Raw genomic sequence first — 18,155 nt, 5'->3', positions numbered from 1 at the left:
TTCTCTGTAAGGATATAGGCATGCCCAAACACGACACTTCAACAGAGAGTAAGCACACTGAGGATGGACTCACCACCAAGATGACAGACCACATCGGGAAATTAATTGCCTTAAGGAAAGAGCCAGAAGATGCAACAAGTGAGACAATTTATACCTGAGGAGCCAGAGATAATAAAGCAATCTAAAAGAGCTTCTGGAAAAAGGAAGGAATAGGAATTATGAAACAAAAAAGTAAGGGGTACCTGGGTGACGCAGTTTGTTGAGCATCCAGCTCTTGTTTTGGCTCAGGTCGAGATCTTGAGATCATGAGATGGAGCCCTGAGTCAGGCTCCACGCTCAGTGGGGAGTCTGCTCAGGACTCTCTGGCCCTCTCCTCTATGCCGTCTCTCATACATACACACGTACATCTTTTTAAAAAACCCAAAAAAGTTAAAACATTAAGACAGATGGATCTGAAAAATACCCAAAAAGAAATTTTATTTATTTTTTTTGTGTACACATTTAGTTTTATTTTAACAAAGCACCTTGTACACTTTTTAATGTTTAAAACTGAGCATCTTTCCAGTGAAACAAAAAAATTTTTAAAATAAACAGGAACAAAATTACAATAGAGAATGTCACTTCCAAATAAGATCCTACAGGTTCTGCTGATTCTCCCATCGAGTGGCAGGGCTCAAGTCATCGTTAGGAGTTTTCTTTTAAAAGTGTCATCTTAAACTGCAAGGATGTCCGTTAAACATCACAATTAAACATGCCAAAGGAGAAGCCATGTTGTCAAAATGCCCACTTAACCCACCCAAACATCTCAAACCCACCCTTTGCTGACCTTCTATAACCCCATTTTTTAAAGTTTTTTTTTTTTTTTTTTTTTTTTTCTTTTTTTAAACAAGAGAAAGTAGACAGGTAGATGTTGGTAAATGCTAACTGTCCATATTCACATAGAGATTCAGTGTAATATCTGAGCCCAATAAACAGAGAAAGGAGGAAAAAAGCTAGAATTCTATGCACTACTACACGGGCCTAGCACCCTCCAACTTTCAGCAGAGCTAAGGGAGCAGGTTTTTCTTTTTTCCCACAGAGCACGGTGGTGTTGATTCTGTAAAGTTTTTGTTGAGACAGAAAGGAATAAAAATGAATTTGGAACAGAGAGGGGTAGAAATTCTTTTCCTGCTGTATTCTGCTCAAGATATTCCCCCCCCCAAAAAAAAAAAAAGATATTTCCCCAAAAAATAGGTTGAGAACCATGGTATAAAGAGAGAGAAAAGAGTCTTCAAAAAACAGGGCGAATGAGCACAAAAGGAGGAGGGAAAAAAAAAGGGATGCAACTTGCTCCCAGGGACTGAAGAAAACTAAAAAAAGGAAGGTTGGAATCCATCAGTATTCCATTAATCATCATCGTCTTCATCCTCCTCTCCTTCCTCCCCTTCATCATCATCATCATCATCATCATCATCATCATCTTCATCTTCATCCTCATCTCTTTCATCAATATCTTCCAATCCTTCATCATCATCATCATCATCAACATCTTCTTCTTCTTCTTCTTCTTCTTCTTCTTCTTCTTCATCTGTATCAGGAACCAAGTAGTACTGTAATGGATTTGGCCAAATATCATCTTTGATGATCTCTCCTAACTCATCTGCACCTGCATCAGAATGGTCAGTAAACCAGGTGAAGAAGCCCTCTGGTTCCTCGTACTCTCTCTTCCTGCTGGCTTTATTCTGCATTTGACTTGACTGTTTCGTCAAATCCTTTCCAGATTTCCATTTGATTTCAGTGGACCTTGAAGATGGATCACCATTCTCATTCAGATGAAATTCTTTGGAGAGAACTTTATTTTTGAAGTACGGGTTTTCATCAAAATAAAAATCTATTCTGTAACCTGATTTAATATCTTCAGATTCTGTTACTTCAACTCTTGTCAAATAATGCAGTGCCTCTTCATCCTCCTCTCCAAGCAGTACAGACACTTGTGGATGGTTGACAAATGTTGTTACCCAAAAGTTGGGGATTTTGGGGATCAATTCTGACCTCCTCTGAAAAAATGGTTGGCAGAGTTTGTTATATTTCTGTTCTACTTTCAAAATCTCCTCACTGGCTTCTTCATTAAGTCTGTCTATTTCATTTTGTACTTCATCAATATGTTCAATTACTTCTTGCTGTTCTTTTTCTCCGTTCGGCAAGGGCTGAGAGGCTGACATTTCCTCCGGCATGGGGGCAGGAAGCAGCCTCGGTTTCTTCATTTGAGGTGCAAGTGAGGACTGGCGCTTGGGGGCCATGCTGTGAGGAAACTCCACAAAACTGGGAGAGACACCTCAGGAAGAAGCTCCAATTACTGCAAAAAGAAATTTTAAAATAATATCATTAAATTTTGAAAAAACTTTAAAAATTAATAGACAAAGTGAACAATAGACTAGATACAGCCAAGGAAAGAATCAGTGATGTGGCAAACAGATATGAAGATGTCACCTGGAATCCAACACAGTAGAACAATGAAATAGAAAAAGCAAAAGAAAACCTGGTTACATGGTAGAGAAAATGAGACATTCCAACATACATCTATTAGGGATTCAAGGAGAGAATGGGAGACAGACAATATTTGAGGAGATAATGACTAAGAGATTTTTATTTATTTATTTATTTATTTATTTATTTTCAATATTTTATTTATTTATTCATGAGAGATACAGAGAGAAGGCAGAGGGAGACAAAGGCAGAGAGAGAATCAGTCTCCCCAACTGAAACTCCAGGATCATGACCTGAAACAAAGGCAGACACTCAACCACTGAGCCACCCAGGCGTCCTGAGATTTTTAGAAATAAATCTTCAAGCCATTTCTTAAAAAGATTTTATTTATTTATTCATGAGAGACATAGAGAAATAGAGAGAGAGAGAGAGAGAGAGAGAGAGAGGCAGAGAGGCAGAGAGGCAGAGACATAGGCAGAGGGAGAAGCAGGCTCCATGCAGGGAGCCTGACATGGGACTCGATCCGGGGTCTCCAGGATCATGCCCTGGGCTGAAGGCGGCGCTAAACCGCTGAGCCACCAGGGCTGCCCTCTTCAAGTCATTTTATTTATCTCAAATACTTAGCAAGATAAATAAAAACAAATCAACACCTAGACAAGTTATAGTGAAACTGCAGAACATAAAAAACAAAGAGAAAAATCTGAAAAGATAGATTACCAACTACCAACTAAGTAACAATAAAAAAGTAACTACATATTTTCTCAAGAAAAAAGATATTAGAGATATTAGTATAATAAAATGATAGAATAATATCTTCAAAGTACTGAAGAAAAAAGTCAATCAAGAATTCTAGGGGCAGGGCAGCCCTGGTGGCTCAGCGGTTTAGCGCCACCTTCAGCCCAGGGCATGATCCTGGAGACCCAGGATGGAGTCCCATGTCAGGCTCCCTGCATGGAGCCTGATTCTCCCTCTGCCTGTGTCTCTGCCTCTCTCTCTCTGTGTCTCTCTCATAAATAAGTAAATAAAATCTTTTAAAAAAAGAATTCTATATTCATTCAACAGACACAGCAAGTGCAATGAATTTATTTTTTAAAAATCCAACACCTTCTCTGTGCCTGGCATTTTCCTAAATGACTGGGATACATAGCAAATGAAATAGACATGCCCTCAGGTCGCCTGGATAGCTCAGTCAGTTAAGCCTCCTACCCTTGTTTTTGGCTCAGATCATGATCTCAGGGTTGTGAGATTGGGCCCTGCAACAGGCTCCATGCTAGGCTCTCTCTCCCCCTCCCCCTGCCCCCCTCAACTCGTGCTTGCACACATGTTCGTTCACACACACACACACGCACACACACACTCTCTCTCTCTCTCTCTCTCTCTCTCAAAAAAACCCCCCACAGGGATCCCTGGGTGGCGCAGCGGTTTGGCGCCTGCCGCCTGCCTTTGGCCCAGGGCGTGATCCTGGAGTCCCGGGATCGAATCCCACATCGGGCTCCCGGTGCATGGAGCCTGCTTCTCCCTCTGCCTGTGTCTCTGCCTCTCTCTCTATCATGAATAAATAAATAAAATCTTAAAAAAAAAAAAAACACCCACAAAACCCCAAACAGGAAAGGGAATTGAGATGGTCTGGGGTGGGCTGTTATTAAAGGGCTGTCAGGGTCACCTCATTAAGGAGGTACCATTATAACAAAGATTTGAAGGAGGTGAGGTACTTGATAGAAATGTATCCAGCTAAATTTGTATTTAGGCATGAGAGAAATAATAGCATTTTTAGTCACATAAAGATGGTGGCTGTTCACTATTCACAGTCTCACTGACATAAATATTAAAATGAAGATTTTGCAAGAAGAAAACTGAACACAAAGGAGAACAAACAAAAAGGAATGGTGAGTAAAGCCTTCACAAAATCTTTTTAATTTAAGATTTATATATTTTTTTAGAGAGCACATGCACGTGAATGGGGGGAGAGGCAGAGGGAGAGGAAGAGAAGCCTACTCCCTGCTGAATGTGGAGCCTGATGTGAGGTTCAATCTCATGAACCTGAGATCATGACCTGAGCTGAAACCAAGAGTCAGACACTTGGGATACCTGGGTGGTTCAGAAGTTTGGCATCCACTTTCAGCTTGGGTTGTGATCCTGGGATTTGGGATCAAGTCTTGCATCAGGCTCCTTGAGAGGAGCCTGCTTCTCCTTCTGCCTATGTCTCTGCCTCTCTCTCTCAGTCTCTCTCTCTCATGAATAAATACATAAATCTTAAAAAAAAAAAGCCAGATGCTTAACCAGCCAACTGAGCTACCCAGGTGCCCCAACTTTGCACCAATCTAAATGTATACTGTTAACATTTAAAGGGGAAGTTAGGGATCCCTGGGTGGTGCAGCGGTTTGGCGCCTGCCTTTGGCCCAGGGCGTGATCCTGGAGACCCGGGATCGAATCCCACATCGGGCTCCCGGTGCATGGAGCCTGCTTCTCCCTCTGCCTGTGTCTCTGCCTCTCTCTCTCTCTGTATCTGTCATAAATAAATAAAATAAAATAAAATAAAATAAAAATAAAGGGGAAGTTAAAAAATGAAACCCAAATACCTTAGAACCGTAACACAGAAAAGTAGATGGTGTGATGCGAAGGATTGGAGTTAAAGCCCTGAAAACTCCATGTACTGGTTGGAAGAATGATGTTACTTATTAACTCTAAAGTTATTAAAAATTAAACATGCATGTTGACTTTTTAAATCAACACTAAAAGAGATAGCAAAAAGCAAACAAAAACATACATTTAAAAAACTAAAAATACAACCCTAAATAGCCAAGAAGTTCATGAGAAATGCTTTTTTTTTCTTCTTTTATAACATTTATTTTTCTTCTGAGGACAAGAGCTATGCATGTTTTTTGCAAACACTTTGGGAAATAATTGCCTGTAATGACAGTACCCAGAAATATATATTAACATTTAAATATGTATCCTTCCAGAATTATCTTTTCTGTGCTCGTAAAACATGTCTTTAGAATTAGAATCATACCATGCGTATGTGATACACTGATTTTTCTCATTTGACAACATATCACAGATGTTTTCCATGTCAGCAAAATAAACTATTTAATGGTGCTATAATACTCATGAGAAACTCTTAATGGAAATCATGAAAAAGTTAAAACTGAATCACAAAAAATAAATATAAAAACATGTGACATGCATCTAAAATGGAATCATGAAGAAAATTTATAATATTAAACACATTTTTTAAAAATATGCCAAATTAATGCATAAAATATTATTCAAAATTATTCTTATCTTTTTAAAAAAGATTTTATTTATTTATTCACGAGAGACACAGAGAGAGAGAGAGATGCAGAGACACAGGCACAGGTGAGGGAGAAGCAGGCTCCATGCAGGGAGCCTGATGTGGGACTCCATCCCGGGACTCCAGGATCACGCCCTGGGCCGAATGCAGATGCTAAACCGATGAGCCACCCAGGGATCCCCTTTATCTTTATTTTTTTTTAAGTAGGCCCCACGCCCAGTGTGGGACATGAACTCAACTCTGAGAATAAGAGTCTATGCTGTCCCCGATGTTTATAGCAGCAATGTCCACAATAGCCAAACTGTGGAAGGAGCCTCGGTGTCCATCGAAAGATGAATGGATAAAGAAGATGTGGTTTATGTATACAATGGAATATTACTCAGCCATTAGAAATGACAAATACCCACCATTTGCTTCAACATGGATGGAACTGGAGGGTATTATGCTGAGTGAAGTAAGTCAATCGGAGAAGGACAAACATTATATGGTCTCATTCATTTGGGGAATATAAATAGGGGAATAGAAGGGAATAGAAGGGAAGGGAGAAGAAATGGGTAGGAAATATCAGAAAGGGAGACAGAACATGAAGACTCCTAACTCTGGGAAACGAACTAGGGGTGGTGGAAGGGGAGGAGGGCGGGGGTAGGGGTGAATGGGTGACGGGCACTGAAGGGGGCACTTGACGGGATGAGCACTGGGTATAATTCTGTATGTTGGCAAATTGAACACCAATAAAAGATAAATTTATTATTAAAAAAAAAAGAGTCTATGCTGTACCAAATGAGCTCGCTAGGTGCCCCAAGAGTTTCATTTTTGAAGCTACAGAGAGAGAGCAGAACAAACCTAAGAGGACAGAGGGAAAAAAATAATACAGGGAAGAGCAAGAAATAATAAAAACAATGATAAATTGATCATTTATTGAAATGATCAATAAAATCAAAAGCTGGTTCTCTGGAAAGACTAATATCATAGACACATCTGTATGAAGATTGGCCTATTTAAAACGATGAAAGGTATACATAAGTAACACTAGAAAAAAGATATGGGACGCCTGGGTGGCTCAGTGGTTGGGCATCTGCCTTTGGCTCAGGGTGCGTTCCCAGAATCGAGTCCCACATCGGGCTCCCTGCATGGAGCCTGCTTCTCCCTCTGCCTGTGTCTCTGCCTCTCTCTGTCTCTCAGGAATAAATAGATAAAATCTTCAAAAAAAGTGTTTCAAAAAAGAATAACTACAAGATTCAGTTAAAATTTAAAGCCATATAGAACACTTTGGAAACAGGACAGAATGAAAATGTTCTTTTCCACAACATTCTGAAATCCCACTAAAATGATAATAGGTAATTACATGTGGTGTCTGGCTGGCTCAGTTGGTGGAGCATGCAACTCTTGATCTCAGGGTCACAAGTTTGAGCCCCACGTTGGGCTGGAGGTTACCTTAAAAATAATAAATAAATAAATAAATAAATAAATAAATAAATAAGAAAAATATGGACCCACAAGGACATAAAACTTGCTTAGCTAATGGAGGAATTATGAAACTAGTAATAAGTACATGCATGGGGGAAGCCAATAATATATAATCCATTTTGTGCTGCAGAAACTCAGGAAAGTTCAGAAACTAAAGGCATCAGCATAAACAGTAAAAAGTATCTCACATTATGTGCAAGAATTGTAATATGCTGGGAAAAGGTCTATGATTTCTGTCAGTCAAACAAGTACTGCCGATACTGCTATGCTTTGTTGCCTCCAATCATAATTGAAGGAGATGTTAAAGTTCACGTTAGTGAAAATAAAGATGTAATTTTTTTCTTTAAGATGTAATTTTTTTCCATCCAAGTTCACAAGTTTAACATATCTGTGACCCAGCAGGTTCACTCTTAAATATATATGCAATAGAAATACGTGCATGAAGAAACATATAAGAATGTATGTAACAACATTATTTAATAGCCAGAAACTGTAAACAACCTAAATGATCAAAACCAGTAGAATGGCATCCAGTAAATGGGAATCTAAGAAAGGCAAAGGAATTTCCAAGATGACATCTATGCAGCAAGCCTAAAGATCGATCAATCCTTATAGGAGTAGAAGGATAGATGGCAAGAGGAAATATGTCTTCAAGTAAAAAACAAAATAAAAACTAAACTAAAAGATTACCTGATCCCTTCGACCTTATGGAGTAGGGTTTTCCATCTCTGGAGGGACCTGGTAGAATAATTACTAAGAGGTACAAGAAAACAAATCAATCAAACAAAATAATTATCAACTCTGGATAAAACAAAATATCGTATTTCAAAGGAAGCATAATAAGAGCATACAGCTGATCCTTGAATAATGCAGAACTTAAGGGCATGACTTTCCCAGTCAGCAGTCTAACTTTGGGCTCCCCTAAGACTTAGCTACCTCCAGCCTACCGTTGACTGGAAGTCTTACTGATAACAGAAACAGCTGGATTAACACATATTTTGTATGTTATATGTATTGCATACTGTATTCTTACAATAAAGTAAACTAGGGAAAAGGAAATATTACTAAAAAATCATAAGGAAAATGTTTACAGTGCTCGCTTCGGCGGCACATATACTAAAATAGGAAAATGTTTACAGTAATATCTGTATTATTTATTGAAAAAAATCCATGTATGAGTAGACCTGCGCAGCTCAAACTCATGTTGTTTAAGGATCAACCCTATTATATATCTCAGCTATGAACAACATTAAATAATCATAATAATGTTAATACTGAATTATGATTTTTTTTTGAATCATGATTTAACAAAAAAATATAACAAAATAGGACAAGGGGAAGTATATGCACTTTACACTGTGAATAAATCCTGTTAGACACACTACTATTTTTTTACTTGTGGTTTGCCAGTCTGCCATGACTTGAGTCATTAATAACAGAAACAATTTGTAAGCTGGAACTATATTCTACAATAGAAGTTTGTGACATTATGAAATTCTCCAAAACATGTTTTACAAGATATTAAAGCTAATACATGCCTTAATATAGGATGCGTAAAGGCAGATTCTTTAGTAAAATAGTAAGACAAGAGTCCTTATCTCCTTATACTGAATGTCTGGGAGGCACAAAAAGAGGTCTCCTGCAGCTTATGATAAAGAACAAAACACAGTCAAATTTACTGTTACTTAGAAACTTGCCTTCAAGATGATTATTCAGGTTTTAACAAGTTTTCTTATTTAGCTCATAGGGACTTAAATATCCTCCACTTTTATTAGTAAAATTAGAAAGGCAATCTATAGCAAAGCACATAAATGAACAGAAATTTTAGGTCAATAAGTGTTTTCTGTGTGTTCAATATGCCTTGTCCATTTCCCCCTTTTAATTGGGAGTGGACAGTACAAAAATTGTATTCTACATTTATCCTCTCAGACACATTCTAACTCCTGTGTGTTTGCAGGAGGTGGTAGCTATAAGAGAACAATGCTTACCTTCAATAAAATTCAATAGATAATTCTCTCCTTTGCTTCTGTGTAAAGTTGAGTAGAAAAGGAAAAGGATTTGGGGAGTTAGGCAAATAATCTTTTGGTTTGAGTTTAAAACTAGGGGGAAAAAAATAAAACTAGGGGGAAAAAACAAATTTTAAAAATTTTATTTATTTATTTTAGACAGAGAGAGAGAACAACCAAGCAGGGGAGGGGCATAAGGAGAGGGAGAAAATCTCAAGCAGACTCCCTACTGAGCACAGAGCCCAACATGGGGCTCAATATCATAACCCTGAGATCACAACCTGAGCCAAAATCAAGAGGCAGACACCCAACCTACTGAGCCCCCAGGTGGCCCCCAAGTAACTTTTTTAAATTGTAGGGTAGGGGCCAGGGGCCGGCAATCTCAAAGTGTGCCACCTGGCATATTGATTATTTTGAATCAAAAGTTACTTAAGGGGCACGTGGATGGCTCAGTTGGTTAAGTGACTGTCTTTGGCTCAGGGTCCTGGGATCAAGCCCCACATCGGGTTCACTGCCCAGTGGGGAGCCTGCTTCTCCCTCTCTCTTTCCCCCTACTCATGCTCTCTCTCAAATAAATAAATGAAATCTTTAAAAAACCTTAAGAAATAGCCAGTGCAAGAATACTCTGATACCACCCCCCAACTTTGTCTCCATAATGCAGGAAATAAATCTCCCATGTGAAAGATACACCCTCTGTGTACCAGGAGTTAAATAGGCATCCTTATTACCAGAGAGAGAATTCAGAGCCAAGAAGGCTGTATAAACAAACCTTATACTTTTACTAATGGACTGCCCCAGCTCAAATTCTGTTTAGAATTCCTTACTAATTGAAGCTCCTAAACATAAGTTTTCTTTGGCCTGTCGATTCTTCATAGATGTATTATCTCATTGTCTAAAAAGTATCCAAAACTGCCTGGCTTGGTCATTTCTTTAGGTCTCAATTTCATTATTGGACCTCTGTGCATATGTAATTAAGCTTTTTTTCTCCTGTTAGTCTCTCATGTCAATTTTTATTTTTTATTAATTTTTTAAGATTTTATTTATTTATTTATTTATTCATTCATTCATTCATTCATTCATTCAGAGAGACACACACAGAGAGAGGCAGAGATACAGGCAGAGGGAGAAGCAGGCTCCATGCAGGAGCCTGACGTGGGACTCGATCCAGGGTCTCCAGGATCATGCCCTGGGCTGCAGGCGGCGCTAAACCACTGCGCCACCGGGGCTGCCCTCTCATGTCAATTTTTAAAAAATATTTTATTTATTTATTCATGAGACACAGAGAAAGAGAGAGGCAAAGACACAGGCAGAGGGAGAAGCAGGCTCCATGCAGGGAGCCCAATGTAGTACTCTATCCTGCGACCCCAGGATCACACCCTGAGCCCAAGGCAGACACTCAACCGCTGAGCCACCCAGGTGTCCCTCTCATGTCAATTTAATTTTTAGACCAGCTAGAGTCTTGAAGAACAGAGGAAAACTTTTCTTTTCCAACAGTAGCAGAAAGACTTTTTTAAAAAAAGATTTTATTTATTTATTTGAGAGAGAGAGAGAGCATGAGTGGAGGGCAGATGCAGAGGGAGAAGCAGACTCCCCGTTGAATAGGGAACCTGATGTGGGGCTTGATCCCAGGACCCCGAGACCATGGCCTGAGCTGAAGGCAGACAATTAACCAATGGAGCCACTCAGATGCCCCAGAAGGACTAACTTTATTTAAAAAAATTTTTTTGAAGTAATTTCTGCACCCAACAAGGGGCTTAACCTGATGTGGGGCTTGATCCCAGGACCCCGAGACCATGGCCTGAGCTGAAGGCAGACAATTAACCAATGGAGCCACTCAGATGCCCCAGAAGGACTAACTTTATTTAAAAAAAATTTTTTGAAGTAATTTCTGCACCCAACAAGGGGCTTGAAGTCACAATCCTGAGATCAACAGTCACATGCTCTATCAACTGAGCTAGCCAGGTACCCCAGAAAGACTAATTTTACAGTATTCATCTTGGGGAGTGTCTGGGTGACCTCAGTTAAGCATCCAACTCTTGATTTCAGCTCAGGTCATGATCACAGGTTGTGAGATCAAGCCCTGCACTGGGTTCCATATGGGGTATGGAGCCTGCTTAAGATTTTCCCTCTCCCTCTCCCCCTCCTCTCTCTCCTTCTCTAAAAAAAAAAATAAAATATTCATCTTCACATCATCAGGATAAATCTTTTCTATTTTGAATTCTCTGTTCTTAGCTGATGCCTCTAAATGATTTCACGTTTAAACTCACCATTATTCATTACATACTCATATGAGTATCTAAACAATATTTAAAGGAACCAAAAGGCAAAGGGTCTCTAATGTCCATAAAGACAAAATGTGGGGGGCACCTAGGTGGTTCAGTCATTTAAGCATCTGACTCTTGATTTTGGCTCAGGTCATGTTCTCAGGGTTGTGAGACTGAGCCTAGCTTCTCATTCAGCAAGGACTCTGCTTGGGATTTTCTCTCTCTACCCTTCCCCCTGCTCACACACATGCTTGCTTGCTCTCTCAAATAAACCTTCAAAAAAAAAAAAAAAAAGACAAAATGTGAACTATGAGGTATTTTAACACTGGAAGCTTTTTTGTTTTTGTTTTTGGGACACTGACCAATATTTGGTCACTTAACCAACTGCACCACCCAGGTGCCCTGAAAGTGAATTCTTTGTGTCATATCTTCTATTACCTCGTTTCATGTCATCAGCATACATGGTGAAGGGCTGGTTAACATCTTTTGTTATAATCCTTTAGTGATGGTAAGGTACTTCAAATAATTATACTTTTTAAGCCTCCTTTTTATGTTGGAGTCCAAAGTCTTCAAAAATACCTTTAACTTGGCTAATATATAAAATGAAATATTATCATTTCCTTTATAGATAACATTGAAATTGGCAAGTATTTGTGTAAAATAATTTTTTGTACTTTACAAATTATCCACCTCCTTTTCTAATTGTCTTCTTGGTATTTGGGTAATTTCAGAGCTGGTCAGGGTCAAGAATTAATTACAAACAACGAGTACAACAGTGATTAAATGAAAGCCATTTGGATCTTGAAACAATGTTGGTCTTACGGTTCCCATTATGCTGAGTGAAGCTGAACACCAAGCAGCCCCACATGATTCCCACAAGTTTTATTTGTGAAAGGAGTTAATATAAAAGGGACAAAACAACATTTAAAAAACGGCCTGCTCAATGAAGACCAGGGAAGAATTTCATAGATTTTCAGAAGAAAAACAGTTTTTCTGTGTGTATATAGATATTTTCCTTCTGCTTTTCAGGGCAAGGGGGGTAGGGGACAACCCTAACCATGATATTGCCCAGCTCAGGAAATAGGAAGAAGGATCTTAGACTATACAGTGAAACAGTGATGGTCAATGATGTAAGGAACTTTGGGAGAGTTCTATACCTCTCACTCTCTCTTAAAAAAAAAAAAAGATTTTTATTTATATATTTGACAGAGAGAGCTTAAGATTTAATTTTTTTGTAGTAATTTCTGCACCCAACGAGGGGTGCAGAGAGAGAGAGAGAGAGAGAAAGCGCACAAGCATGGGAAGCAGCAGGCTAAGGGAGAGGGAGAAGCAGGCTCCCTGCCGAACAGGGAGCCCGATGCAGGGGTCAATTCCCAGGACCCTGGGATCAGGACCTGAGCTGAAGGCAGACACTTAACCGATTGATTCACCCAGGTACCCCTCTTTCGGTCTTTTATTCTCCTCTTTAACTGGTGAAAAGGCCTTATACCACACTCTTCCCCCTGGGTTTTGTTTTTTCTTTTGCTTTGTGATAAATGATATATTAACATGGTACAATAACCAAAAGGCTAAGATACACAGTGAAAAAATAAATATATGAAAAGATGGGCAACATCATTAATCATCAGAGAAATGCCAAGTAAAACTACCATGGGCCTCCACTATAAGCTTATTCAGTGTTGGCAAGGCTGTGAAGCAACTGGGACTCACACATGGCTAGTAAGAATGTAAGATGTTACAAACACATTAGAAAGCTCTTTGGCAGTGTGCAAGCCAAGGGTAGGCTGCATCACTTTGGCATAGTGACTAATTAGAATTACTATTACCTCTGCCTCTCTCTCTCTCTCATGAATAAATACATAAAATCTTTAAAAAAATAGAATTACTATTACTTAAGAGAAAAAAAATAAAGTTACTTAAAAAAGAGTCAGTGCAAGTAACATTCTGACTTCCCTTTGTCACATAAATCTGCCATGTGAAAGGCACCATCCCTGTACCAGGAGGCAAAGACACATCCTTATCACCAGAGATAGAGAATTCAGAGCCAAGAAGGTTGTATAAACAAGCCTTATTACTTTTACTAATGTACTGCCCTAGCCCAAATTCTGTTTAGAATTCCTTACTAATCGAAGCTCCCAAACATAAGTTTTCTTTGTTCTGTCAACTCCTTGGTTTGTTTGCCAAAAAAGTAAAAAAGCTGTCTGCCTTGGTCATTTCTTTGGGTCACAATTTTATTATTAGGCCTCTGTGCACATGTAATTAAACTCTGGCTTTTTTCTCCTATTAATCTGTCCTATGTTGGGGCACCTGAGTGGCTCAGTCAGTTAAGTGTCTGTCTTTGGCTCAGGTCATAGTCCCAGGGTCCTTTCCCAGGGTCCTTGGATCGAGCCCTGTGTCAGGTTCCCTGCTCAGTGGTGAGCCTGCTGCACCCCTACTTGTATTCTTTCTCTGTGTCAAATAAATAAATAAAATATTTTTAAAAATATGTCTTATGCCAATTTAATTATTGGGCTAGGTAGAGGAATGTTAATGTGTCAAGTAAAATTTTTCCTCTATTAGAGTGGAACAGGGGCACCTGGGTGGCTCAGTTGGGTTAAGCATCTGCCTTTGGCTTAGGTTATGATCCCAGAGTCCTGAGATTGAGCCCTGTGTTCTGCTCCCTGCTCAGTGAGGAGTCTGCTTCTCCTTTTGCCCCTCCCCAACTTGTGCATGCGCACACTCTCTCTCTCTGTCTCTCTCAAAAAAAAAAAAAATCTTAAAAAAATAGTGGAACATATGCTTACTCTATGGTCCAGCAATTCCAATGCCAGGTATGTATCCAATATAAATGCATACATTTGATCACCAAATGATATGTCCTTGAATATTCAGAGCAGTACCCCAAATAGTGAAATGGATACACTGTGATAGATTCATAGGATGGAATATTATACAGCAATGAAAATGAACAATTTAAAGCTACACATGAGAATATAAATGAATCTCATAGTCATAAATGTTTAGAGAAAGAAGGTAGACATAAAGAATACACACCATGTAATTCAGTTTACATAAACTTCTAAATAGGCAAAATTAATGGGTGGTGCTAGCAGTCAGGATGGTGGTATTCTTGGTAGAGGAAATGACCTGGAAGGGAAACAAAGGGAGCTTCTAGATTGCCAGAAACATTATTTCTTGCTCTCAGTGCTGGTTACTTGAGTGTGTTCACTTTGTGAAAATTCATCAAGTTGTATATTTATTGTGTACTTGTATTATGCATTATACCTTAATTAAAAGGTTAATTAAAAAGAAACTTTACAGTGCGTGGTAGACAATATAATGCCCCCCCCAAAGTTATCTACATCTTAATCCCTAGAACCTGTGACTTAACAGTGTTCAAAAAAACACAAAAGGAATCACCCTGAGACAGACCTACAACAGCAAACCAAGACTTAATTCTAGTTCAACCTATCCCAGGAATGTGGCCTTTTAACAGTCCAGCTGAAATTTCCTGATCAGCACTAGTGAGATAATCTGTATGATAAACACCCTACCTTTCCTTCCTCTCAGAAAGAAGTCAGAAAAAAAAGAAAAGAAAAGAAAAGAAGAAAAGAAAAGAAAAGAAAAGAAAAGAAAAGAAAAGAAAAGAAAAGAAAAAAAGAAAGTCAGGGCTTCAAACAATCATTTCTTTCCTTTTGCTAATAACTTCCTTGCCCTGCCCTCCTATTTAAAATCCTTTCATTTTGTACAGCTCTTCTGAGCAACTTTCTAGTTGCTAGATGGGATGCTGCCAATTCACGAATCCCCTAACAAAGCCAATTAGATGTTCAAATTTATTCAACTGAATTTTGTTTAACATAAAATATGTGGCAAAGGGAATTAAGGTGGCTAATCACCTGACATTAACATAGGGAGAGTATTTTGGATTATTCAGAACAATATAATCACAGGGATCTTAAAAATGGAAGGAGGGGGCACCTGGGTGGGTCAGTCAGTTAAGTGTCCAACTCTTGGTTTCAGCTCAGGTCCTGATCTCAGGGTCCTAAGATTGAGCCCCATGTCTTGGGCTTTGTGCTGGGTGTGGATACTGTTTAAGATTCTCTCCCTCTGTCCCTCCTCTTCTCCCTCTCTGAAAATAAAGTGGAAGGGGTAAGTAGAAGAGTGAAAAGGAGGTAGATAAAGTAGGGTCAGAGAGAGGTGCCATGTTGCTGGCTTTGAAGATGGAGGAAGGGGCCCTGAGAAGAGGAATATGAGCAGCCTTAACACTCTGAAAAGGTCAAAAACCAGATTCTCTCCTAGAGCCTCCAAGCAAGGAACTCAATCCTCAATTTTAGTCCAGTGAGATCCCTGTTGGACTGGAAGATAATAAATGTGTATTATTTTGGGATCCCTGGGTGGCGCAGCGGTTTGGCGCCTGCCTTTGGCCCAGGGCGCGATTCTGGAGACCCCGGATCGAATCCCACATCGGGCTCCCTGCATGGAGCCTGCTTCTCCCTCTGCCTATGTCTCTGCCTCTCTCTCTCTCTGTGACTATCATGAATAAATAAATAAAATCTTTTTAAAAAAAATAAATAAATGTGTATTATTTTAACCTGCTAAATTTGTGGTAATTTGTTACAGCAGCAATAGGAAACTAATATAGTCGGTGTGGGGAAAGATCAAGTGTTCAGTTTGGGACGAGTTCAGGGAACCTGAACATGTTAGACATTAGACATCTATGTGGAAATATCAAATAGGTAGCTGGATACGAGTCTGGAATTCTGGGGAGAGGTATGGGCTGGAGATACAAATTTCGAAGTTGGCAGTGAAGAGAGAAAAGCCAAAAGAATGGGTGAAATTAACAAAGGAGTGAGTGTAGATAGAAAAGAGGTCTAAGGATTGAGCCCTGGAACACTCAACTCTCACAGCTGACATACAGCTGGTGGTTTAAAGCTAGCGAGCACTCCGGGGTGCCTGGGTGGCTCAGCCAGTTAAGTGCCTGTCTGATGCTTGGTTTAGGCTCAGGTTGTGATCTCAGGGTTGTGAGATGGGGGCCCTTGTCTGGTTCCGTGCTTAAGCCTCTCTCTCCCTTGTCCTCTGCCCCCCTCCCTCCTCAAATATAAAAAATAAATCTTAAAAAAAAAAAGCTAGCCAGCACTCCAAAACAGAGGCAGACACCAATATGTAAGTGTAGAGGCAGATACTTACACTAGGCTTGTAAGAACAGGCAGATACTGGAGACAGGAGTAACAGATCTCAAATACAGAGAAATAGTCTTGGCAAGAGGAATCAGGCATATACTTGGCAAGAGAGGTTGAGAAAAATTTAAGAACAGAGTCTGGGTAATATATTCCACATGTCAGCAAAGATGGGTCTTTGGCTTTGAGCCAGCTTCCTGTCTTGGGCTTCTATTGCATCCTTACCTTGATTTCTGCCCCTTGTGGGTATCTTTCTAGCTTATCATTTGCCCTTCTCTCCTATTTCTCTTCCTTTTTCCTTAACTGCACATAATACAGAAATAATATATTCAACTGATTCTGACATTTGTTTTTCACATTTTAACACCTTCAAAATCAGGATGGGTCTTAAAATTGATGGTGTGTTATAGTTCAATTGGCAGCGTTTTTCTCTTCCTTGGTATGTAAAATAATGGTGGTCTTAGATTCAAGGATACCTTTGACTTCATGAAATACAAGCGCTTTATCATTTAGGAAAATAATTCAAATTTTGCATTGTTTTAAATTTGAGGGGCTGAACTTTACCGAAGTTTAATTTACTTAAAATAACATTCACCAATTTTAAGTGTACAATTCAACAAGTTTACACAAATGTGTGCAGTCATGCAACCACCACTAAAACCATGACAAAGAGCATTTTCATGCCTCCAAAATGCTTCCTGGAGTCTCTCTGCAGTCAATCCCTTCTCCTCACCCCTGTACCCGGGCAATCATTGATATGCCTTCTATTACTATAGTTTTACCGTCTCCAGAATTTCACAGAAGATTGTACAGAATGCACCCTGTTTCTGTCTGGATTTTTTCACTCGGCATAATTATTTTGAGATCATTCACGTTGATAGACATACCAGTTCATTTTTATCGCTGAGTATTATTTCATTCTATGAGTGTACCACATTTTGTCCATTCGTCAGATGAGACATCTGAATGGTTTCCAGTTTGAGGCTATTATAAAAAAATGAATAATTAGTCTTCTTCAAAGCGGGGGAGAAAGAGTAAATCCTTCTAATGCAAGTTGAGCAAAACTTTATTCTCTCTCCCCCGCCGTGAGGCGTGAGTACCACGACAAAATCCTTTCGCTCAAAAAAAGGATAAAAAAACTAATCTCATACATTTTGGTCATACTGCTCCTTTAAGTATCAGTGAATGGTATTAAGTATCTGTGAATCCTAACCAATGCAGGGAAAAAGAAATTCCAGTTTCCGAAAGTGCACTTTAAAGTCAATAATAGAAAATACAAGTCTAAAAGGAAAGAAAGAGAATACAAGTCGTTCTGAGGTAAACTTTGGGTAACATCGGGTTACCCGAGGAAAACGAAGCCTACAGAACTTACTTTTTTTTTTTTGGCAGAACTTATCTTTTGAACTGAAAAACACTAAACTTTCAAGAGTAAAGATTCCATTTACTTACAAACAGGGACGCTGAGAGATCTACCGCTCCAGAACGCCCCAACAGAAGCGGC

General features: G+C 39.3%; 1 protein-coding gene across 1 annotated transcript; it reads right to left on the bottom strand.

Annotated features, from left to right (window-relative positions):
- Nucleotides 1-1,385: 1,385 nt before the first annotated feature.
- LOC403555 (SET translocation) lies at nt 1,386-18,153 on the bottom strand. The gene is given in 4 exon segments (NM_001003031.2): nt 1,386-2,335; nt 7,107-7,195; nt 7,919-7,981; nt 18,104-18,153. A coding segment is annotated over 1 exon segment (894 nt). The 5' UTR covers nt 2,280-2,335; nt 7,107-7,195; nt 7,919-7,981; nt 18,104-18,153.
- Nucleotides 18,154-18,155: the final 2 nt, after the last annotated feature.

The sequence above is a fragment of the Canis lupus genome, chromosome X (genome assembly GCF_011100685.1).
Source record: "Canis lupus familiaris isolate Mischka breed German Shepherd chromosome X, alternate assembly UU_Cfam_GSD_1.0, whole genome shotgun sequence".
NCBI lineage: Eukaryota > Metazoa > Chordata > Mammalia > Carnivora > Canidae > Canis > Canis lupus.
This window is presented reverse-complemented; position numbering and strand designations above follow the sequence as displayed.